We start from the raw sequence: 26,756 nt of genomic DNA, 5'->3' as shown, positions 1-26,756 counted from the left end.
GCAAGAATCTATGTCAGTGATTAAAAAGGTCAAAGGGTAGGATGAAAGACTTTTTTAATTCCAGAGAAGCAGTTGTTAAGCAGATACCAAGAATCCAAAATGACAAGAAAGCTATTGATCGGTGCACTCAAATGAATAACAAAACTAAATTAGGAATATTAAAATGTGTGTTTTGCAAGACAACCATAAAAGAACAAATAAAGTGATCTGAAAATCTCAATTGTACCTTTTTATTTTTGGCCCTCAGAGTATCCAGTTCTTTTAAAAGGAATGCAGTTTCTGTTTTTCCACCTAAATCTGCAGAATCCTCCCATAAGGATATAAATTCAGGGGGCATCCTGTTAGCCTGTCTTTCTACGGTGCTGTGTCTAGAAGGGGGGGAAAAAAAGAAAGAAAAATAATGCAAAATCAATTTCTCCCTCCGCCTCAAAATAAAATAAATAAAATACAAGGAAATATATTTATCAAAACATGTTAACCATTGCAAATGTATTAAATAGACAGTAAAAGGGATGTCCTATCACTTCTTAAAACTGTAATTCTGAAAAAAAGTCTGTAAATCTGGAGTAGTAAATAAATAAACTAGAGGGTTAAGGCATCAAACAGATGAATATAAATTGGGTATGAAGCTTATAAACAGAAAATGCTTAAGGGAAGCAAATATTAAAAACTCGTGCTTAACGCAGAGTAAAATTCTAATGAAACATATAGGGATCAAATTGATGATCAGGTTAAAAGAAATCAAATTCATTGGTAGGATGGACAATTCTACATGAAGTGAAATGAGAATATCCAGAATATAAGGTCTAGGAAAAATCTGTAAAATGATTCTATGATTCTAAACATTATAACTGACAACAAGAATTCTGTGCTGTATACCACTTAGAGTTTTAAGATAACTTATTTAGACATGGACAAGAAAAATTAAGACAAGATTCCATGGCCACAAAAATTCTGTCTCAAGGTAAGACTTTTCTAAAACTCCTCAGCTCTCTGCTGATACTCACAGACAACTTATATTTCACTTTTAAGATGGCAGCAAAATCAGCGGATGAATGGACTAGAATGGGGTTTAGCAAATAATTTTAACATTTGGTTCCCTTAAGTGTTTTCTGTTTATAGACTTCACAGTCAATGAGTGATAAGAAGTAGCCACAGAAGTGCTACACCTTCTGAACTCATGTTTCTACTGTATATATTACTTTCATTATGTGTAATTCATATCCTAGAAAAAGAAAAGGAAAGCTATCTGTTGCTCCAAAGACTCATTCTCTTAGGTAGGCAATTGTTTGCACTTAGCCACCTCTTTCTTCACCTGCTTTCATTGGATTTATTTTCTCTATGGTTCTTTAAGAAGGAAGCTAAGATCTATACTCTGCAGGCAAACTACGGTGGAACCAAAAGCACATCTAACAGCGAGTAGAGAGATTCACAACAAAAACATACTTAGTGTATTACACTATATATATGGTGGAAGAATGCTGAAACTGCTTCTCTTCCCTTCCAAGATCCTTCAAAGCCTACTTCATCTTTGCTCTGTCTAGTGCTAAAATTTCATTTTGTGTTGTTTCAGACTGTGATAGATGCCTACTATTGCCCAGACATTACAGAACTAAAGCTTTTTTTCCTGTGTTTTCCATGTTCAGGAGATGCTTCCCACGAACAGGTTTGAATATGCCTCAGCATCATCTTTCAATCCCTCATATGTTTTCTTCCTTATGTCTAAAGGAAAACTTGACAGGTCTCATTGGTGGTGCACTAAGACCATCACCTACAATGCAAATCAACATTTCCTGTGTCACTCCGTATCCAGGTATTTTTTCATCCACGATTCTAATTTCGGTTTGCTCGGAGAAGGAGAGATTTTGTACAGTTTAAATATAGTGAATTTTAGTTCTATAGCTTTAGGATCCCACATGCAATATATTTACAGATGAAACTGTTTAACACACTGACTGCTGTGGGAGATTTATCTCAGTGTTCAAGACCAGCCTGACTGCCAGCATGAGCGACACTGGTGTAGGATAGGAGCAATAGTCTTTGGCTGACACTGTGCTGGGCTGTAATTAAGCACTTAAGACTATATTTGGCTTTCAGTGCAGGATGCGTTGCCCTAACAGCATTTTGCACACCCTAATGAAACAAAAAGGCAACAAGACAGCTTGAAAAGTCCTAAGGACTGGGTTTGGCCTGACAGGGCACCACCAGATCACACTAAATATGACAAAACCAGGTGTAGAATCTGTCAGAAGGCAAAGAATTAAAGTATATTTTTCAAAAGTACATCACAGGGCTCTGCAGCCTCGATTTGGTTTTCAAAAGCAACTCTGTCACACCCTCAGCTATTCAGAATGTCCGAGTTAGTAAAAACTGGGAGCATGTTCTGTAGTCAGGTGGGTATAACTTCACATATTACGTCACATACAGCAGGATTATATATGTTTCTTAAGACTGTAGTAGAGGAACATAGCTTAGTATGGAAATTAATGACAATAAATTACATTATAAATTAATGAGAATAAATTAATTAATGACAATAAATTAATTAATGACAATAAATAATAACAGAATAAAATCATCAGCGTTTGTATTACAGTCATCAAAGGACATTTGTCCTTCTTCAGACTCCTGCCACAGACTACCTACAAAATATTGCAGCTCCTCAGCTTCATTCTTCCAACTTTATCTAGATTTCGTCCCAGTTTATTCCTGCTTTTTAGCTGCTTCATTCCTGCTTGCTACTCACTGATCATACTTAGAGTACACTGTGCTTGACGTGTAAAGCCACAGACACTACCAGACTTTCAGATCACCTTTGCTAATTCTGTACAATATGCAATTTTTAAATTCTCTGGAGACACCACAGTCATTGAAATACCCACAGCACATCACGTAAGCCATTGCCACGATTGAATGGTCTATCAGCGCTAGAGAATACAGCGGTGAAATGCTGCATTCCACAAGGGAAGAAGGGCAGATATGGTGAGGTTAAGTAAAAAGCTGACTTACTGATTCTCAGTTGGTAAGTGAACTTCCCAATCTTTATAAAAAAATCCATACGTGTAATTGTCTACAATTTCAATGTAGAGAAACTATACACAGGGATATTTGTTTTTACCTTGATTCTTCAGGACTGGAATGACAATCACCTGCATGTCCTCCTCTTTGACTGGTTATTGGCCCATCTGAAAGTTTCAGTGTTTCAGCTTCTGCCTGGATGAAAATTTCTGTGTTTTTCTGAGAATTCTGATGAAATTGAAACTCAACACAGATGTCTTCTTTTTCCTGATCCAGTATGGGCATTTCTAATTGGACATAGAAGCAGACATATTTTTTCATTTGGAAAAAGAAGCATAAACTTGAGATTTCTCATCCAAAAATGGCTTGCTGTATTCTTATTTGTAGCAGACAGGGAAAAGTACTCTGGTTTCAGATTCACAGTTTCCTCATCCCTATAAGGAATGAGAGTCGTGTTACACAGAGCATGGATGTAGGAGTTACTACCTATTTACTGGCTTTTTCTTATGGAAACCTGAAAAATTCATCATCATTTCTGAATTCCTATTCCTCTTAAATGACTGCTTAAAGCAATGCTGATGCAAGGAAATCATCTATCTTTCATAAAAATCAGCTCTGCCCTAGTGAGACACGATGAATTTCTGCTGCAGATATTTGCAGGGAAATTTGCAGGCTGTGAACTAGACTCGTACTTATATTGAGGGTTTTTTCAAATCAATTTAGCTACAAAAAGAGTATCAGCAAGCTGTATTTAGCAACAACAAAAAGGCCCCACTATTCACTCCTGAAGGGTGCAAGGTATGGGCTCATACAATGAAAGAACTTGAAGAATGCAAAGCACAAAGTGTGCCAAATTATCTGATTAAGATGTTGAGCGTGATAGTTCTCTTAAGTTTGGCTACTAGATATTTTTAGGACATATTTCTGATATCAAAGCATTTAAACGAAAGAAAGACCAACATACCATGAATGTTCTTTCAGAAAGTAGGAACCAGTAAGCTTTAATGATGGAATTACATTAGAAAAATGAAGAGGAAGAAACCTAAAAAAGTTGCAAATGGAAAAAAGTGCATATGCTCTTCATTCTTTGATTTAGATTAGTAGAGAATAAACACTGCAGCTGTTGCTCATTTAACAAAGGCTCCGAGCATTTTGCATAAATTATATGGTATAAATTCCTTGATCCAACTTATTACTTCTTCCTCAAAAATAAGAAACTGTTTAGACAGTGGCAATCATGCGCAAAGCCTAAAAATACATATCAGTCAGTATCAAGGTGTCATGTAAGAAACAAAAGCACAGATTCCAAGTCAAACATTCTGATGACTGCCTCTAAAATCTGTCACAATAGATTCCTTGAAAAAGGAAAGACATAGCCAATAGCACAGGAAGCATCCCGAGAGCACAGAGATATGACTTATGTATTGGCTGGAGTCAGTTTAGCAAGTTCCCATACAAAGCTACGTGTTACTACCTTGACGAAAAAGTTATTGTATCCATTGCTCTTCTGTATTCTTATCCACTTCAGCACAAATCCACTTGAACCCACTCTCATCATTCTTTTAAACTATAACCACTGATTTTTGTACTAGACTGACAACAGTCAAAAGCGTATCAGAATCTTTGTTTCTGAGCAGTAATAAATATATGGGAACCATAACTTGATAAAACATTTATTCACAAGTATAAAGTAACTCTACTTTCAGTACTGTGATTGAAGCGTATTCCTTGGATTGAAGTGTGTTCTCACAGCTAATGCAGAAAGTGAGCACAGTCCATGACCACATGGATTCTTTGAGCCAATGTAGGATGTTCTTCACTGGCTTGAAATCCCGCAGGTTTTTGAGCAGAGATTTCCTTTTAACTGCTACTACATTTTAAAATAGGATTAAACTTTTTGCTCCTTGTATTAAGTATCAGTGATGTCTAAAGAAACAGGCATTAAAAAACTTAGTATGTATACTTTAAAAACTTGCCCCAACTCGGGAGTGGCAACACACAGAGTGAAATCCAGAATCCTCTCCAATTAGTACTATCTGAAAACTAACCTAGTCTGAATTTCAATACCTGAAAAGCTTTTTATAGGGAGGCATACACTTGGATGATATCTTTCCCGTTTGATTTATATTATAAAGAACTGCCTATCAAGCACCATCCTGTCTACTTCTCCCATTTCAGATGCAGGAATCTGTACATATGTAGTTGCAAATTATTCTTTCACATCCCGAAGGGGAAGTGCAATGCTTCACTTGCTAGAACAACTTTTCCCATCCTTCTTCTCTAGGGCATCAACATTTTCTACGCGCCATATATGTTTCAAGTGCCTCAGGTGAATGTGTTGCATTCTGTGGAAGAATCCAAGTGTATTTGTTGCAAGAACCAGAGACTGTATTGCCATGAACCTTTGTTTCTTATTTAGCATTACTGCACTCTCCTTTGGCCCAAACTGTACGAAAGCTGGAGGAGAAAAAACTTCTTATTCTAGAATGCAAAGAAGATTAGATGACAGAATGAAGCAAACGTCTCTATGAGGAGGTGAACATCTGCATTAGCAGCTGAACTTCAGGCTAAACCCTTAGGCCGTGTCAAGATATAGACTTTTATGCCTACAACTGTAAGTTACAGCAGCTGGAAAAAAAAGAATTTAGAATAGGACTACACCTATATTGGCATTTATAAATGCTAATGCTGCTTCTTTAAGCAACTTACATTTGCAGCACACTTCTCTATGCAAAGTCAATTCCCTCAAGCACACAGGTAGACTAAGCAGCATCACAGCAAGCCTGTAAGTGGCAAAACACAGAGGATCTCTTTCTTCCCCTACCAGCTTTGTCAGAGAACATGATGGAAGCCTACCCTGCTCAGAATTGGAAGCACTGTGCCCAAGGGCAATAAGGTTAGAGGTTTTTACTTGTTTAATAAAGCTGCAATGCATTTTTTTTTGTCAACACACTAAATTTGTCAGTAAAATACTTCACAAAAGGCATTTTGAACACTGTCAGACTAATAGGCATAGTGATTTCTTTATATTTAAAACCACTTCAATTCTCCATAGAGCCCATGACCCCCACCCCAAGTAATTTAAGCTTTGGTACATGACAGCTTGTTTTGCTATTAAACTAAGTAGCAATATTAATCAATGTACTTCAGTGCTTTTCCTCATCCTTCCTGCAAATTGTATTGTGCACTAATTACCAATGCTGCAGAGACACACTGGGGAGTAAGTAGCATTTGCAATAACCAGGCTGCACAGGAACATCAGAGAAAGGGTAAAACAGCCTTGCAAGCTTCAGAAAAAATGCTGTGGTTTTCATTAAGTGGTATCACCACCATTGATTCCGGTCCTTGAGTATACTAAACAACTTATTTTCCATATAAAACAGAACAAGTTCAGTAGCCCAGATTAATATTTCACTATAGGGAGAAGCTGAACAGCTGATCTTCTGTATGTATTTATCTTGAATGAATAGCTTGTTCACAGTGAGGGAAAGAAAAGCAAATGTTAGGAAGAAGGAATATAAAGACACTACAGTTAAAGCTGGGAATTGATTGTGAGGGACATAAGGGGAAGATAATGCTGTCATGGCTTGAAATAGTGAAGGCAGAACAGAATTCAATGTAAAGCTGGGAGTGGTTAAAAAGGCAAGTGAAAACATTGAACCTAAGACATTTTGCAGCCAGCCGCTATTTCTAATAGCTTCCTCTTAGAAGTGGAGAATTGACACTGAGACCAGCACAGCATCAGAGAATTCTGTACTGATTACATGGTAAAAAAAAGAAGTGTTGAAGATGTAAATTCATAGAAGGTGCAGATTCATCTGTAAGGCTAAGGAGACAGTAAGATTCCCTTTTTCTATCACTCAGCATATTCCGCAGTCCTGTCATCCAGCAGAACCTGGATGGACATCTCTTTTCTCCTGTTTGTAGTCCTTTAGAACCTCACTGGCCAAAATGTGCTGATGAGCTCAGAGGTTTGCAGGGGATCTCTGTGGATTAACAATAAAGGAAAACAAACAAAAAGCAAAGGAACACGCATGCAGCACTGCAAAACATATGGCTGGCTACAGATCTGCCCGCAGGATGAGTACAGAGACATTAGAAGTCTTTGGTGTTCCAAACCAGCTTCAAGTGTAACAGTACTTACTGCTTGCTACCTAGAGCTTCCTAGTATTTGTTTTAAGTTGGTCTGTGGCACGGACAAAGCATCTTCTCATCTATCTGCAGAAAGACTGCATGAATTAACCCCCAGAGGGATGGCAGTAAGAGGCACACTAGGAAAAAGCCAAACTAGGAAGGAAGAGAATGAGCCATACGCGCTCCGGGAGCGTGAGCGAAGCTGACTGCAAACTCAGGAGCTTTATCTTCCTACATGACACTGTCAAACTAAAAACATTTGAAAAAAGGCAGAACAGAACATTATGCTACATTTGAGAAACTAACTGCAACCTCAATCACTACAATCCCCCCAAATTCAGTGATTAACAAACTATGATTTGCTGTTAATCAGATATTTTTCCTTCTCAGTCTGAGCAGCAACACAGCTTCAATCTCTATGAGGGTTTTTTTTTTTTGTGTTTGTACAATACAAAAAACTCTGAATTTCAAACACTAAGGTGGAATATTCACAATCCAAAAAAACTATCAAAGAGCCACCCTGCCTCTACACCAAAATAACATCTTTCCGCTGGAATATAATGGCATGCTTACTATAGCTTAAAGATATTTGCTCTTTCCCCTGCCTGCAAACCACACATCTACCTCAACTTGTTGCAATAACTTTCAAGTCTGTAATAGCATTACTTGAGAACTTCACCTTCTTTTTATTTTCACTAGACTAAATGCTACTCTTTATTAGTGACTTTCAAATTAACTCCATTTTCTGTATGTTAATTAATATCACAATCATTTCAGAAAAGACAACGTTTGGGCATGTGTGTATGACAATGCACACACACTTGCAGGTGTTCTACCAAGCTGTCAGGACAAGACGCTGCATCAATAAAAAGCAATTTTAATAGCTCTAGGTGAAAAATGAATTATGCAATTGTGTAATTGTTTTAAGGTCATAACATCTAATGCCACTGGACGTGAATTTGTAGATATATGTAATAAATAAATAGAAATAAAATGTTTCAGTCGAATGGAAAATTTGAACCTGATGGGCACTAACTTCTCAAGCTGTGCAAATGAAATTGGTACAATCACCAAATATTCCTTCATGAGCTGAAAAAGGTGAGTCAGACTTCTTGTCCAAGACAAACTTTCATTCATTCAGCTTTAACTACTGGAACTTCTACCAAACAGAATGACTGTGAAAGACTCAGATGGCTCAGCAGTTCACCTCTTATTGAATGATTAAAAAGCATAAATCCTGAAAATCAGTGTGAAACCAAAATTAAGTGACTTTATATGCATAAATACGCAAAGAACAAAAATGAGGCTGGTGGAAGAAACCTGATCCTATTGCCTGGCATGGGTGGAAAAAAAAGAGTTGGTTTAAGTTTCACGCATTTTCAGAATGCCGGTCATTTCCTTTTTCAGTCATATTAGAGTTGACACAGATGAAACATACCTGACGTACAGGGTATCTCAAAGGGTGTTCATTATTTTTGACTTTTTCCTCACTATCTCCTATCCCACAATCTGCAAAAAGTTTTCAGAGTTAATCGCACGAAAAGATGCTGTACCTAGTTTTCAAGAAGAATGTCATTCCTGCTTCTGGCAAAGAATTACAAAAGCTCAGTACAAAAAGTACAAGGTCAATATATATTTCCTAAAATAAAACATACACAAGTGCAGCGTTATTCATCTTCGGACTTACTACAGATTTACTCACACTAACAATTATTTATACTCCTTCAGTGCAGTGTAGTATACCGAGAACCAAGAACCTGTAACTAACAGCAAGCGATTGTCCCTTCATGACACACTTTCTAAAGTTTAAAGATAACTGGGCAAACTTGAAGGTCATTATTCAGTAGGAGTCTAAGATCTCAATAAATCACTTCTATAGCACAGCAGAACATCAGTTGTAGGAATCTGATAATAAGTGAAGACTGAGCTTAGAGTAGTTTTGTAATACAAAGCTAATTTCTTTTATTTCTCAGTGTTCTGCCCAGCAAAAATGCCACAGGTAACCAGCCAAGCCTTTGGCAGTAACGAGAGAAAACCATTGTATAGATGCATCGCACGCTCAGCGCCCCAATGATACAGAGCTGTGGACCTGGCCGAGAGCACCACGGCTCAACTCAGAAGAACGCGGACCACCAACTTGCTTTTGAGTAACTCTTACTCAGAAAGATCCTGCACTTTAGACTAAGACAGGAAGAAAATTTTTTTATTTTAAGAAAAAAATGGCAGAGGTTCACTGAAATAAGCCTTGAAAACAATGTTTTCTGGGAACTCTCACAGATATTTTGTAAGGGATGCATAAACACTGTGGTAGTAATTTTAAAGCCACCAAGACTGAGGTGCACAGTAACGAACCAACTGGACTGAGGTCATTGAGCAAGCCACGCCAGAAATAAAGCTAAAAATGTCCAAAGCACGGCATCTATGTTGTATCTTGGAACCTGTGCTACCTCGCTGGTGGCCCTTCCTTGTTCCTGTCTCCTCCTCAGAGACCTCAAATTCTTCTCTCTTCTGTCAGAGGGTCTTTGGCAACTCATTTCAATTGCATTTCAAGAAAAAGAAATACTATTTTTACTTATGAATGGTAGAGTAACATTTATACAATCAAAAAATTAAGAGAAAATTCAAATATCTAGATTGTCATCCTTCCACACACCTTTATGATGATTATTTTCATTCACGTGACAGACTACAGCATTTCTGTATTAGAAGTGCAGTGTTTAGCATATACAAACTTCTTTTAATTTCAATAGTAGGCAGAAGAAATGCTTTGGGTTTTTTTTGCACTCACTATCATTCTAGTACAGTAAACTTCTATTTTAGAAGTCAGTCATGTTAACAAGAAAAATACAATTCAAACGCTCAATCCCTGGCTACAGCTAAACATTTAAGTTGTCCAAAATCATGACTGAATAAAACAACGTATTCTTACTGGAACCTTCTTGATAAAGTTCTCTGCAAATGAATTAAGAACAACGTCAGTTAGATTTTGCATTAATGTCTTAGTTTTCTCTATATACCATGACAGACAGACACACACACACACAAAAGAGGCTCAAAAATATTTTGTCTGCCAAAATACAGCCAAAACTCAGAAGTTTAATAGTTCTTTTTTATTCCTTAAAGGAATCTAAAGAGAACAGTGAATTAATTCCGTGTTAGCAATTTAGCAGGGGGGACATCTGTGTTATTTGAATGTTTCTTTATTCACCTGTACTTGCATGGAACCCTGGCAACACCCTTCACAAAGAAATAAATTGAGAAGAAGATTAAGATCACTTGGAGTTATTCTGGCAAAAGCAATTTGTTACAATTCTCTGAGGATTCTGATTATTTTAGTAATGACGTTTCCCTCACCCGCCTCTCTCTCAGAGTCTCTTGCCCTCCTATTTCCCATCTAAACTGCAATTGCATACAAACTGGTAAATATATAAGATCAAAAAATGCTTCTAAGTCTTTACAATACACGGCCAATCACTGTCTCGGTATTCACTGCAGTTAATCACGATGCATTTATTAATGTGTAAATATCAGACATCTCCTTTGGCTTTCCACTCCCTGCTTGCAATTCATTAACATATTGTTATTTTAAAATATTAGTCTCTGAGAAGACACCAGATTTTCCCTGGATTGGTCTCACGTGTGAAAAAAAGCATTTTTAAATTCTGACTGCATCAAAACAGCAGAATCTCTAGGCAGAAACTAAGTGGGTTTCACTGAAACACAATGTTAGTTCTAATGGATGGATGATTGTGTTTGGTCTTTTGAAACTTTGAAGTATAGGTAAGTCTTGATCACACAAATTAATAAATCCTAAAGCTGGAGTTAACAATAACCATTACACCCAAATTCTGCAGCTTAGCCCAGCCAATTTTTCAAAAGGTCAGGTTGTGAACTGGAGAAGATCAGGGAGGTCCACCGCATAGCTTTGTTGCCAGGCATCTCTCGTCTGGATTGTTGCAGGCATTTATTAGTATTCGTCAGCAGACTCAACAAAGCAAACAAGAAATTCAAGCACGAATAATAAAATGAAATGCTGCTATATAACCCTTTGTCATTCTGCAAATATGGGACTTTTTAGCTACATTGTTCCTAAACCTGGGTTACTACTTTAATTTTTCTCCACAGTGCTGACTGAATGACTATGCATGTGTGTTAAATGCAGAGCTCCCTTAACAACTGCAGGACTGCCATTTAATCTGTTGGTAGATGGACCATTTCCTGTGGGAACTCTAGCTATGATTTCCAGATCCACCAAATAAATCTCAGATTAAGATTCCAAATGAAACCTGCCTTTGGCAGATAAAAAATGTCAAGATGGATATAAACAGTAAAATTATAAATTATCTAGGTGTTGCACAATGACTTGATGTGTGTTTTTTGTTTACACTTTCCCCGATATCACAACTATACAAGGCATTCATCAAATGTCACACTTTCATAATATTGGAGGCATCATTAAAACTGTTTGGCTAAGGACCTTGAAGTGTTTAAGCAGTAGCTCAAAAGTATATTTGTGCAAAGTAGAAGAATAAATTTACATATCAGCAGCAGCTCATAAGGGATGGGTAAATATTCTGTTTATCTCTCATTGTAATTCAGGTTAGTTTAAATACAGCGTTTCAGGATATCATTACAGCCTATATGGAGTTATTACATAATTTCCAAACACAGTGTCTGCTAGAGTTTTACTAAGCACGCTGTGTTTATGTTTTCTAAACCAGTTGAAAACAAAGTAAACCCTCTCATCCCATTTTTCTTTTGCTTTTGTCATACCAGACAATTGCTTTTCACATATAACCCCTTCCCTTATCTAAATCTTAATGATCCAGAAATTCCCTTTTATTTAGGAAAGGGTCATGTTTCCTGACGACCATTAATTACAGTGAAAATTCTCTTATCCAAACGTACCCAACCTCCTCCACCATAAACAAACAACTAAGTCTTTGCTGAATCGTAGTTCTAAACAAAATCTCAGAAAACTGCAGCTTTAGAAGTGAAGGAAAACATTACAACTTTAAATGTCTGACAGAAAGGGTCATTCTGCATAAAGTGCCAGTAAGACACCTTGCCCACGCAACCTTTTCTCTGAGTAAATGGTCTACTGAAGGTGCAGGTGAACTCTCAGTTAAGAGTCTCCAATGCACCTCCAGGAGAACCTTTTTTTTTTTTAATAAATTGTGTTATGTCTTTGCTCTGAACTTAAGTTTCATTCTAGTTGTTATTAAGACAGAAGCAACGAAGGTTTCTACAGAAGAAACTAACTGTGCTATGTCTTCTAAAGCTCCATCTGAAGCACTACATAAACATTACTGTGGCAATAAGTGCTGCTCCTCCTGAAGCACATTTCAAGACATTCTGAAGTTAGCTGCGCTCATACTTTAAACACTTCAGCAATTCAAAATGCAGTACTTGAAGGTCTGAATTCTCCCCACCTTTAGCGCTTGCAGGACTTGGTGCAGATAAGGCACTACACATTTTCAGTGTACGGTAAAGACTTTAACAAAATCATATTCACAACACTCCCAATAGGCAGATACTGGATACTTAATTGTGCTTCTGATGAGGACTCTTTCAGCATGCAGCTTGGTCAGAAATGCACTGCGTTTTACTATTCAAAATGTTCAAGGAAAGAAAGGGGATGGAATAACGAGACATAAGGATTTATATACATGAAAGGGTAATTATAGTTACAGGAGGGAGACCAGACATTATTTAATGATTTTTCTGTTACCATTAGCTCCTTTTTAAGTCATGGTACACTATTCCCTCTTTTTCCATTTTTCATTTTTCTTTATCTTCCATATTTAGTCTTGCTCCACAGTTACTAGCCACTTTTCCTGTGCCTGACTCTCCCAAGATCATCCTCTCAGCCACCCTTCTGCCTCGCATACTGTGCAGAGAAACATGCAGCTCCTCTCGCCACTCTGCAAGGGGACCTCTGACAGCACACAGCGAGCTCCACGCTGAAAGCACAGCACACATGGAAAACACTAATCAACTGAGCCACACGTGTGAAAAGAACTCTTCATATCACAGACTCTCCTGCATACACACCGATAGAGTACCCAGGTCTTCTTTCTTTCCCAGGGAAACAGCATTCCTTATTGCTAAAAGAAGGAAGAAGAGGAAAAACAGGCTCACAGTATCTCCTGTTGAGGCATGTAAAGGAAGAAACAGACCTTAATATGATAAGCGTGGTTTATTCTGCCTCTACTACGGCCCTGGAAGAAGGGCTTCAGATCTACTTTCAACTGTTTACAGCTGTAAAAGCTGTATTCTGGAGAAAGTGGAAACAGGACCTTTAAAATTAGTTGCTTTATGAGCCTAGCAGAGCATCATATGAAAAATCTTTATAATAACACATTATCCTCAAAGCTTTCTTTACCCCTTCATCTTTGTATGTGTTAGCATGTGTACATATGTTAGTGTATGTTAAAGCCACGCAATAGTAATACCCGACAAAAAGTCATTGTAATTACTACTACCAAACCCACAAAAAAGGTGCATTAAAATCATTACACAAGTAGAAAACCTTACTACTTCTAATAGTCTACAAATGCCTGGTGAGGAACAAAAGTTCTAGAGATTACCAAAAAGACTATCTATTTTACTTAACCTACACATACGACTGTACATCGCTTCAGTTACCAAGAATGCAAAAAGGATGGCTGGCAATTAAGGGAATGTATAAATGGGAGTAAACAAATGCAAAAATCTTTATAGCGAGGTTTTATTTTCGGAATGAGATTCATTACCCAGCAAAAGAACTAAAAAGTATTTTTGTAAGCAATTCAATGGCATATACATGTCATGATCATGACAACGCAAGGAAAGCTATGGACAGTTTCTTAACAGTAAACACTATGCATTCATGCAAGACCAAGGCGTGCACAAACACCCAACGTAACTAAGACAATTGTTTACACGTAAGCTTATCACATGCACACGTGTCTGAGCAGCTATACATACATAACTTGTTCATTAGGTTTGCATATCTGTTTTCCCCTTCTATTTTTCCTAAAGAACAGCTCACCAGCAGATAAAACACTTTTCAGATTTCCCTGCACGAGCTGATTCTGCAGTTCTGTTCCACTCTACATTATCAGCTCTCTTTAAATCTAGAGTCTCCTCTGAACTACAGCTTCCAGAAATGCAGTTTTAAAGTATTTTTACAAGCCTCACAAACATTCTTTTGAGGGATAACAAGTCATAGCGAAAGCATCTATATGGATCACAGTTAAGAGTTGACATCGAATTGTTACAGGTGAAATAGGTTCAATGACTTACATTTCAATACGCGCTTTAAGTAGTGGTTTAGAAATACATGTATATTTATTTCTATGGTTGAAAAAATAATAATCACCTTTTAAGGAAGCAAACCACTTTGCCATTTAAAAAATCAATCTATTATCTTGTTTTCAAATAATAATTACACAATGCATTTCATTTTGGAGTCAGTAAAATTATAATTTTATTGTCAAAAGGGACCGAACAGTCCTTGATATTCTACAACTTCACCTATTTTCTGCTCTGTCCTTAAAAACTACAGATGCACAGAAATACGACACAAACAAAAAACATTAAAATAGTGGAAGATTCTATAATACAGAACAAGTATAACTGTTCAAACACAGTACATGATATGAGTCGTATGAGATACAAATTTAACTCCAGTATTTGCACACTCACCGATTTCCTATTCTGCTAACTCTTTTGGAAAACTGACATTGAGTTATGAACATACATGTAAGTATGAAAAAGAACCCAATTTTAGGTTCCCTCTTGTGTTTTCACAGTATTAATGTTTGTGCAGTTTACGTCATGCATATAAACCCTGCTAAACCAACAACTCCACCCAGGTGCAATGTGCTTCCCCCCCCTACATCCGCCACTGCAATGCAAAGATATGCATCTATTTGCCAGTATAAGAGCATTTTTATAATGGACTATGATCCTAGACTTTCTAGCTTGGATCCTGAATATTTTTCTTTTGGAAAGTACAGTGTTTAGTGTCCTGCTTCCGATGCTCCTGACATATTCTGTCATGTATTCTTAGAGAAAAATGAAAAAAGTCACTACCCTGCTATTCAAAACTATGTGCCGTGGAGATAAACGGTACATTTAAATTAGATACTAACCCAAAATAATAAGCCTTGCACATAGACTGCTCTTTAACTCTTCCTAATATACCAGAACAGGCATATGTGCTCAATCCACAAGGCATATTATATTCCAAACAACATGGAAAGTTAAAAAGAAAATGTCAACAATCCAACAAGTCAGATATACTCTTCCTAAACACTATCTTGTTTTCAAGTGTTTTATTTTATATCGTCCATTAACACGTTACATATTATCCCTATGATTGCCATAAACCCACCATTTCTCTATACCTCAGATTTTTGCTGTTTCTTTAAAGATTCTCATTGCTTGGCTGAATTTTCACGTAGTCAGCTGAATTTAATCTCAGATGTGCTTTACCATCCTTATATTTTGACGCATATTTTAATCTCCAACATTTCAGTATGCTATTTAAAAAATGTATTTGCAGAAATCATTACAGGATTGTTCTACAAACAGCTCTTAAACTTCCACCTTAAAAGCAAGAAGCAACTACATACAGTACCAGTCACAGATGACAAAGCAAGTGGAACACAATGTGGTACACATTTCAACATAGATATTTAAACAGAAGATTAAAAGTTGCTTTGATTTAGTAGTTCAATGAGAAAATGCACCAGAATGTCTACCAAGGGCACATATTAAACATTAGGTTGCTGTAATTTATCTATTATGCTCATGACAAGAAAATGTAATTTAACTGCTAATACCCAAATAAAATTCTAAGGTAAAAAAATTTCCTCCTCCAAACCACTCTGATGACATGAGATTTATCCATAATCCCTTTTTTAACTTCCCCAGGAGTAAAAGCATAAAGCATTATGTGAGTTATTACAACTGATCTATAAAAAGTGTATCAACTTTACTTTTGTCTATAGAACAACTCCTATTGGATACAAAAATACCCAAGTGTTAGCTTGTGAGAAATAGCTTTCCGGACAACCACAAAATATTAACTTAAGGCATGAGAAAAATGATACACGTGAAACTCAGCAACTACCCAGTTTTAAAAGTATCTACGAGCAGCAGAACAATGCCATTTCTTGCAATTAGACAGAAATATTTCAGAGAATTGGTTTATGGTATTCACTTGCCTACACTGGAAAAGTTAACCTTTTGAACCATTCTTAGGGTATGCTGACCCCTAAAGGTCTAAAAACACTAAATCTGTCTAAGCTATTACACATTTAAAGTATAAATTGTCAGAATATATGTCTTCACTGTTACTCCTCCATAACTATTTTTGTTTTAGAATCACATCATAGAATCATAGATTGGTTTGGGTCAGAAGGGACCTTGAAGATCATCTCGGTTCAACCCCCCAACTCCCCTGCTATAGGCAGGGACACCTCCCATGAGATCACGTTCTCAAAGCCTCCAAAACATTTTAAACTTCACTCACTAATAGCTCAAAATTCCATGAATTAAAAGGGGTCCACAGGAAGTTTATTTTACACTGTAGAAAGATAGAAATAGAAATAGATAGAAATCCCTTTACATTTGTAAGAAATACAACATCTCCAAGACAGAGTATTTCTTCTTTCTTCTAAAAAAGAGATGCCACGAGAAACTTGGTATTTATTATCTTTTTAGAAAGAATGCAGAGTATAAAATTCAAAAAAAGGAAATACACGGGATGCTATCAGGCTAGGATATATTAGGCTTTTTTAATACTGACACACCTTGTGTTTTGGTTTTTGTTTGTGTTACTTTACATACACATGGACACCTACTGGAAAAAAATCCTCCCCTTTTTGATGTTCCAAAGATCTCCTTCCTGTTTCTTTCCCTTTCTTCAATCTACAGGGTGCTTTCAAATGCAGTGCTTTTCGTTTTTCTTAATTTCTGCCATGAAACAGAGCAGAACGTGTCCGAGAGTAAAATTTTGGTCATCCAAACGCAAAAAAGATCTTTCTATCTTGATGGAGATGAAAACTCCACCAACCATGGAAGATCCAAGTTAACCAAGACCTCCTTTCCCTCCAAGCCTACCTTACCATCTACATTCAGCTGAGGTAATAATCAGAAATTCATTAACATTAGTAGGTGACTTAACCATACACCACCCAGGATGAATAGCTAAGAAAGTTGCTTTAAGACACACTTCAGATTTGTTATTAACCCATTAAGAAAAAAAGATTGGAAAGTAAAGTGCAACATAGAGGCTAAGAATTACAATAAGACTTCTCAAAGTTATATAAAACCAAAACCATTTTCAATAACTCTGAAAATAAAAATAAAGCTGATGATTTACACTCCTGCAGCTGCTCTCCCTTTACCTGGAATACTTTTAAGAGGCAGCGTGTGTGGGTTTTTTTTCTTTTCTTCCAAAGTCAGTCATGTATCGGTAAGAACAAATACATTCCAGTCACTGCCTAGCACTGGTACAACACCTGAGGTTCCTTATTCATATCTTAAAAGTCCTTACCTTTTGACCAGTTTTCCATTTGTTCTTCTGCACTTGTTTGATCTGGCACCGAGTCCAGTTTTTTTCTTGAAGATTTCAGGGCTAAAATAAAGCAAACCTTAGATAAATAAACTTGAAACAACGTATTCTAACACACCTATAGTTTTTGCCTTCAATTGATGGAAAAAATTACGAGATGATTTAAAAATATTTATAACAGGACAATAAAGTCTATGTATTTTAACAGTCAGTCATAAATTATATTTCTCAATATTTTTTCTTCACAGATATGATTTTTTTCATGGTTTGGTTCAGCTTTCTGTTGTGTATAACACCTTCATTGAAAACTTCATCAGTTTGTCTTCTTGTTCTAGAGTCTAGTCTTGGAAGTACATGCTACTGAGCACAGCCAAATCACACTGATTGGTCCTGCCAGAGGCAATGAGACTGCTCACTTTAGTAATTATTATAGATGGTGCTATGGGCTTCGCTTTGCAATATTCTTTCTCCTGCTTTAACTTCCTAGATAAAATATAGGTAAGATGGCCAACGACCACTCCAACTCTGAGGTTTTTCTATACAGCTAAATACCCTATCCTAATATTTGCGCACATATTGCTTCAGACTATGCAGTTAATTACATAGTTGCAGTATTTCACATAATCAAAGATCTTCAAGAAAGAGCCCTCAATACTCAAAAATAACAGCTACAGCAAAACGTTATGCTCATTGGGTAATATTTTGAATGTTAAACTATATACTGTCTTATATGTTAAAAATTCAACTATATCCTGTATCTCAATAAAATTGTAATCTTGCTAATATAGTAGGCTTACCACAAATTTTATTACTTATACTTCTTTAAATATCTATTGTACAAAGGATAATTTTTCATCTTTAACTACATAGTTGTGATTATTTTATGTTTTCTGTTATATTTTTTCTACACTTCTTGAAAGGACACGATTTATTCCATGAAGAGGCAGTGGCTGGATCATGAAAACACTCAGAGAGAGTTGTAATTGTGCTGATAAGTATAAGAGTAGAAAAAAAAGCATATTATACCAAGACATATATTCTACCTAATAAAGCAGCCGAAGAAATTATTTTCCTATACAACATCAAAAAGGCAGATGTTTTCATTTTTGTCTTTATGATTATAAAAACATATAATAATTGTAAGATTCAACACTAGCATTTACATTAAGCGTGCAGGAAATACATATTTAGCTCATATTTGTTGTTAACTCTAAATGTGAATGAGAAACAAAATGTGTATGATTTGATATGCTTAGGTCTTAAAAAAAAAAAATAACAACTTCACCTAATATCACAGAACACGGAGTTCCTTACAAGAGTCCCTCGAATGAAGCTGTACACTTCTTTTTCAATTTCGTGCAACTGTGTTGATTTGGAGTTGGCAATCTTTTCCTAAGTTCCTCATTTACTTTTGGATTAGCTGAAAATATAGAAGGTTATTAATATCAAGAAGTAGGTTTCTGTCAATGAAGCCATTTCCCTACATATTGCACAAAAAGGTTCATAATAATTGCAGTATTTTAATAAGATATTCATATAGCAAGACATGAAGAAAATACAGTATTTAATAACCTCTGGAGTATTTTAAAACATGTCTTAGGGCCTTAATGTGCCTAGTAATATACTATTTAAAACCATAATTTTATCCCTTCACAATATACAGTCATTCTTCCTCACCATTTACCCAGCTAATGAATGCCAGCAATTAGTAAAATGTAATCCCATTGCACAATCATTTTAATGCTTTTAGCACTCAGAAAAGTAAACACCAAATTAATACTGCTCAAGCCATATCAGATCCTAGTTGGAAGCAAGCAATTATAGTTCAGCTCCTCAGGTGTAATTAAATGATTGAAATGATTTAGTTCCATAAATGCAAGTTAATTCATAAGCAAGCAACAAATATACTGGGAGTAATTACAAGAAACATTGACAGTCTAAGCAGGGCATTTGCCTTCAGGACCTGATGTAGGAAAATGCTGCCCTCTCCTGGAAATAATCGACTATTCCATGGGAATATTGTAAAGTCAAGGGGCTCTTTTTACAGACTTTGTCTTCATAGGTGAAATATGTTTTGCTAAATAGTAGGAAATTTACACAAACAGAAACCAAAAATATTGTTGCTATCAGATCAAGGCAGCTTAATGAAGTCAAACAGAAAGTCCTTTGGGTCTGCAGTATACTCTCCCTATTAACAAAAATAAAAGTATTAGCAAAGGTAACAACAAAATATTCTACGGGCGAAGTATATAAATCGGTTGTTCTGAACACAAACGCCGCGATAGGAATCTAACTTAAGCACAGCACTTACGTATCCCTCAAAATGTACCTTTACAACAGGTATTTTGAACATAAAATGTTTTCATTGGGAACTATCATTCAGGTGGTGCGAAGCTTCACCATTCAACAACAGTCAGAAGATGGCCATGAAGGTTTTCCGAGGAGGAATCATCACAAAAATTAAATACGATTATTTTAAAGCTTTTCTTTATTTTCAATTGAAGACAATCTCTTAATAATCAATCTGCCTAATACTCGAACGAAATTAAAGCTGGAGATTAAAATAAAGTACACTGGTGTGATGGGCTGCGACAAAATTGAGAAGGCCAAATGAAACTGTAACCCAAAATCTGGAGTTAATTTTAAATACTAATTTCATATTCACTACCTAGGTATTCAATTTGCATTAGTGTTAAGACTACTACTTGCATATCATCCATAGAAAGCGAAAAGAAATATTTTTCTTATCTGTTGAATATGATATGCAATAGTCACGTAAAATTGACACTAAATATTTAAGTACAAAATTACCTACAAATATGAATATAAATTAACCAAGTACATATCTACTAATGAAAGAAATCCCATATCTACCTCATTTGCCCTCTACAAAAATAACAAATACTTCACAGTGGTGCATATAGTAATGAGGGAGAAAAATCATACACTGTGGTCAGCATATGACTATTTTCCACGCACAGAAATTGACTGTAAGAAATCTCAATTCAAAAGCACCTGATCACTATAAAACACTGAAATTGGTCCTTACTAACAGCACTTTGGCATTGAAATATTTCTTTCTTCCAGATCTCTGTGTATCTCAAAACAAACCCAGGCTGTGTACAGATACCTTCACTGTTATTTTACCTACTGTGGAAATGAACTAAATTGTTTTAAGAAGTCATATTGTTAAAAGTTTAAAATGTACAGCACATTTGCTTTGCCCTTTGATGTCACAGTCCTATTTTTCTATTCAAATCTTGTACACTGTAAGTTAATTGCTTTTGGAAACTACTTATTATTCATGTAAAAATTAATGTGCCAATGTGTTTAAATCCTTTTAAATGACCATTCATGCATCTTTCTTCTTTAAGTACCAATGAAATCTGTCAAAGATATCAATGCAAGATGGTCTTAGAGAAAGTTCTAATAAAGATTTTTTCTGCTAACATAAGATTTTCATTTTCGTCAACTTTACTTAAATTCCATTAATTTTTTAAGCTGCTTTTAATAAATTCACAAGTAAAAAATTTTAGGCTCCATAGTCTGTCATTTGTGTTCCAGCTGACTTTATGAATATTAATAACAGTGTTATCCTGATTAAATAGGCTTCATATAAAATCCCTGTGAATCCTATAGCTCAGACATCTCATTTTTCCAACTCTTTATGAATTTGGATTCAGACATTAAACTGGAAAAAACCTTAAAAACAGATTCAATGGTACATGCGTGTACCCTTAAGCAAAAAATTAGATGTACTAATGATTCAAATAATTAAAACCGATAGGACCGCATATTGAGATTTCAGGCTTTCTGTAAACACGCAACATATTTTAACTCTAATGAACACATAGACATTTCACAGAACAAAAGATTAAGAATCTATTATAAAATAATAATAATAATGTCTGTCCTTATCCCTATCTTAAACAACAGATATGTTCTTAAGTCTTTATATATTCAGGGCTGCTCTGCAGAGGCAATGTCCCAAAGAGAAAGAAATGAGTGGATGTCTAATTATATAAGCATACATACGAAATACATGAGCATTCTAGCTTGGCATGGGTGCTCAGTGAAAAACAATACTAACTTTTAGTTGGTTTATACTTCACCAAAACCAACCTTTTTCTGAAGAACGTCTAATTGAAACACAGAGGAAATTCTAACATTATCCTAAGACACTCCTGCAGTCACAGTTTCACACTGTCAACTTCTTCCCATGCTTATATGCTTATTTATATCTGTGACAGATGGAATTGGAATACTAAGGTCACTGCACTGCTTTCACTTTTTTATTATATATAGTGCTAAGTAAAATTACTTCTATATTCCCTCATTCATTCAGGGATATATTTTGCAAAGATGGCCACCAAAGTATTTTGCCTTCCGGTACCTTGAAATATGAATGGATTTGGGGAGAAAAAAAAAACTAAATAAAACAATGGCATATTGAGAAGGACAGCATGCCCGTCCCAGTTCTAATTAGTCACCAACACAAATACTTAATAGGAATCAAATAAAAACAAGAGGTCTATAAAAATAACATACATCTGCAAGATCGGAAGCATAGAGTGCTTTACTTGTGCAGTTCTGAATAGCTTTATTACAGCTGTGGCAGCATTTCCACTTTCAGAAGAAAAAACCTCCAGAGTGTCTGCGGAATATATATTACACAAGGGAGCATCCCACAATAACACCAAATCTCAACCATCTGAACTGTGATGTTGACCCAAGGTATTTAGATTAGTGACAGTCTGCTGTAGCTGCCAGTGCTTTCCCTTCCTGGGCAGGAGATCGGGAAGTCCATCTTCTAAGCTGGAGTTCAGCTGCTTACTCGCCCCTCTCTTGGAGTTGAAAGCCCGTCAAGAGCTTTTCGCATGGAGCCTGATGACTGCGACCCCTCATTCCTTGATCTTGCCTTGACAGGTTTTGAAGACAACTACTGAATCGCTGACTTTGCCACTGTGACAGGAAGCAAACGCTCACTGCTGTGGACAGGAGTCACCTTTTCATCACAAAAAGGTCCTCAGGTCTTGGGAAAACCTTTCCTTGTGGAAAAACTACTCTGCCTGCTCAGCCGCTGGTGGAACAAGAAACCAGTTTCCACCATCCCTTGGAATGGCACTGAGCCAGTCTTTGTCCCCCTTAAGGAAGCAGTTGGCAGGTGCCACTGACAGTGCAGGCATGGAGCTATGTAAGAGATGGAATACCATATGCTTTATGGACAGGGAAATAAAGAAAGAATTTTATTATTATTTTCCTAAGATTAATTAGATTACCAGGATCTCCCTACAATATCCTGAAACGTTTTGCCTCAGGCCAAGCTAAACTAAAAATCTTAATTTAGGTGGGTACACTACACAAAAAAACAGTTACCTTCTAGAAGCATTTCCCTAGGGAATAAACAGACAGTTTTGTCAGCCCAGGTGGATGCCAAGTTTTGATGCAATTACACACTCTTTCACAAAAAAAAAAAAGTCACATTTCCTCTCTACCTTATGAAGTTTTACACAAAAATTAAAAATCTATGACAACTCAAAATAGGTTAAAGTTAGCTTTGGGCAGTTATAAAAAATACTAGCAAAGAATAACTGAAATAGCCCCTCCAAATATTTGTCAGCATTGGAATAGAACCCATCTATTAGATACTTAAAAGCTGTGAAATGATTACAGTTGCTTATTTTACAGTATTCTATTACTTTTATATATTCTATCACTTGTCTATGCTTTTAAATACAAGTAGTTCGTGCAAAATATTATATTTGTTTTCAAAAGAATATAAAACATAGGCCAATGGCTTAATCTCATGAGGGGATGAACGTAGCATGAGTAGTACTTCAAATTTAGAACTCCCACACTGCTACAAAGATTTCATGATACTGGTTTACAGAAGTAATTGCATTATCTGGAATCTTGATAAAAATATTTTCCAAGAGGGTAGTCATGTAATAATACCTGGGTTTTCTTCTCCGCTGCTTCACGGCCCAAAAGGAGGCCAGACATTTGCCACTGGTTCCAACTTACCTGTATAAATCAGAAAAATATGGGGAACCAGAGCTCAGATATTTTTACTCTGTTGCTCACTAAAGAATTTGCATCTGATGCTTTTAATAATGGCATACACCAAGTCAAAGAGCTCTTATTTCCGATGTCATGCTTCTGACAAAGACAGGGAAGAAGGCCCAAAATGCAGTTTCAGCTGCTTTACAATAGGTAATGCCTATTCCTGAATCAAATTTAATTGGATAAAGGACATAGAATCATAGAATCACCAGGTTGGAAGGGACCCACTGGGTCATCGAGTCCAACCATTCCTAACATTCCCTAAAATGTACTTTTCTCTATTTTTTCTCACTAATTTCTGCTAGTTCAATTTCTTTTTTTTTTAATGCACACCAGGAAGTGTGTTACGTGCATATTAGGTCACTGACAGTTCCAAATCGCTTCTCCCCTCCGGTATATTCTCTTCTCCAGCTCCGCTTTTAACAACCAAACCAACTATCTCCATTTCTATCAATCTTCATTCTGCTCTGTCCTCTTCTTCCCCAGTTTTCAGCTGTCCTGTGTCCTCCATTTCTTTTCTTTTTGCTTAGTTTTGTCTTCTCTTTGACAATAAATGCCTTTTGGTCAAGCGTGGAACAGCCATTTCATTGAGCCGTTCTTCAGCTTCATTGTAAACACTTTATTGCTCTAATAACTCATTACATTGCATGTAGGCACCCAGATCTCTGTTTCTAATCAGTTTACAATCAGACTGTGATTTCCATAGCACTCAAGGATAAGGATATTTACATATATTTTAAACTAGCCGTTGGCTTATTGGGAGCCAAAAGAATATTTACTGGAATATTTTAGTAGAAACAGCACTAGGTACTCAGGGTGGTGCGGGCTACCTGCATATCACACTCTGCTGATAGGATCATAGCCAGCAGACAAAAGGGAGTGATTAATCCCCTCTGTTTGGCACATTTCAGACCACATATGAAGCGCTGCATCCAGTCTGACCCTCTCGTAGATATCCTGAAGCAAGTCCAGCAGAGAGTCATCAAGATGATTAGGGGTCTGCAGCACACAACTTACGGGGAATTTCAAAGAGTTGAGGTAGTTGGTTTCAAGGAGAGAAGGCTAAATGACAATTTTATTGGGTTTTAGCTGCTTTGTGAGTGAATATAAAGAGATGGAAACAGATTCTTCTCTTAGAGACAAATTGTAGCACAGAAAAATCAGTTATGGTTAAGAGATTTTTCACAGTGGGACAAGTTGCTCAGAGAGGCTGCAGAATCTCCTCTGCTGGAGATGTGCAAAACCCATCTGGATATAGCAAGCTGGTCTAACTTTGGAGAAAGGCTCACTCTAAGCAGAGGTGCGAACTGTCTGGTATTCACAGATGACCTCCTACCTACCTATTTTATTATCCCAAGGATTGCAGTAGAAGAAAATCCACCAGAACTAGTATTTCTACAATACACTAAATTCTGCTCTGCAGAGCAGGAGGGGGGGAAAAATAAAAAAAAAGAGAGCAGTGAAGCCTGACCAAAGCTGAGCCATGTGGCAGAGAGGCAGAAAGCCAACAGGGAGGAAACAGTGCAACAGCAGCATCAGCGCAGCACTGTGAGGATAACTTGTCCTAAGCACTCCGGTTTCCTACATGACTGGACGAGGTGGCATTGGCCAAATGTTAAACACTAGTCGCACACCACCCTTCAGTAAACCAACACCGGACCACTGATACAAGTATTTCACTTGCCTTTATGAAAGCATTTGGCTCGAGCCCCACAAAATCTGTCTGCCACCCCAAACTTAAAAAAAATGTTACTGTGACTGAAGAGCTCCAAAGCTGACTATGAAAGTCATTCAAGAAACATTTGAGTCTACAGTGCTTATGTTAGTAAAACTCATATTGACTATCTTGAAATTCCCAGACCCCTAAAACACAATTTCTTTTATCACAAAAAGAAATCGCTTGCCTATATTTTACCTTAAAAGCAAAAATATAGACAAAGAACATAATATGCCTATAAAAATGAGAAGCGGTAACTTAGTGCCAGATTCATAAACCACTAGTATAAGTAACAGCATTAAGCAGAAATATTTCCCCTGCCCAAAGCATTCCAATTTAATCGTTCAGCTGCCATCAAGGAAGATTGAATGGGGACTTATTGAAGAAAAGGAGGTAACAAATCCCACTAAAAGCAGAGAAACTCGGTTTATTCAGCCACCTTACATTTTTCAAAGTACTTTCAAATAGCACCATTTTTTTTCTGACAGAAAACATACTAAAAATAAAAAGCATAAAGGCTACAAACACTGTGGATATTGGAGTCTGACTAAGAACTATCATGATCATCTAATTCCAACCCTCCTGTCATGGGCAGGGACACATCGCACTGGATCAGGCTGCTCAGTTCCCCATCCAACCTGGCCTTGAACACTTCCAGGGAGGACATATCCACAAATTCCCTGGGCAACCTGTTCCAGTGTCTCACCACCCTCAATGTGAAGAATTTCTTCCTAATGTCTAGTCTAAATCTTCCCTCCTCCAATTTATAGCCATTCCCGCTCATCCTGTCACTAAGTGCCCTTGTAAAAAGTCCCTCCTCAGTTTTCTTGTAGCCCCTTCAGGTACTGGAAGGTCGCTATAAGATCTCCTCGGAGCCTTCTCTTCTCCAGACTGAACAACCCCAACTGTCTCAGCCTGTCCTCATAGGGAAGGTGCTCCAGCCCTCCATCATCTTTGTAGCCTCCTCTGGACCCATTCCAACAGTTCCATATCCTTCTTATGTTCAGGATTCCAGAACTGGACACAATAATTCAGGTGGGGTACCCTAAGAGCAGAGTAGAGAGGCAGAATCCCCTCCCTCGCCCTGCTGGCCACGCTGCTTTGGATGTAGCCCAGGATAAGTTTGGCTTTTTGGGCTGTGAGCGCACACTGCCAGCTCATGTCCAGGTTTTCATCAACCAGCACCCCAAAGTCCTCCTCCACAGGGCTGCTCTCAATCACATTATCCCCCATCCTCTATTGAAACCATGGACTGTC

General features: G+C 36.9%; 1 protein-coding gene across 7 annotated transcripts in view; it reads right to left on the bottom strand.

Annotated features, from left to right (window-relative positions):
• Positions 1-26,756, bottom strand: part of MIPOL1 (mirror-image polydactyly 1) — a 189,963-nt gene that overhangs the window by 144,197 nt on the left and 19,010 nt on the right. For 5 of the 7 annotated variants that reach the window (XM_054068380.1, XM_054068382.1, XM_054068379.1 and 2 more), the window contains 4 exons: positions 19,005-19,139; positions 17,702-17,782; positions 3,119-3,305; positions 227-368 (listed from right to left, as the gene is read on the bottom strand). In XM_054068380.1, coding sequence (XP_053924355.1) covers positions 227-368; positions 3,119-3,305; positions 17,702-17,720 — 348 coding nt within the window. In that variant the 5' untranslated portion in view covers positions 17,721-17,782; positions 19,005-19,139. Of the gene's footprint in view, positions 1-226; positions 369-3,118; positions 3,306-17,701; positions 17,783-19,004; positions 19,140-23,674; positions 23,696-26,756 lie in introns of those variants that run through there. The other 2 variants (XM_054068385.1, XM_054068386.1) reach the window with 2 other exon arrangements.

Source organism: Cuculus canorus, chromosome 5 (assembly GCF_017976375.1).
Source record: "Cuculus canorus isolate bCucCan1 chromosome 5, bCucCan1.pri, whole genome shotgun sequence".
NCBI lineage: Eukaryota > Metazoa > Chordata > Aves > Cuculiformes > Cuculidae > Cuculus > Cuculus canorus.
This window is presented reverse-complemented; position numbering and strand designations above follow the sequence as displayed.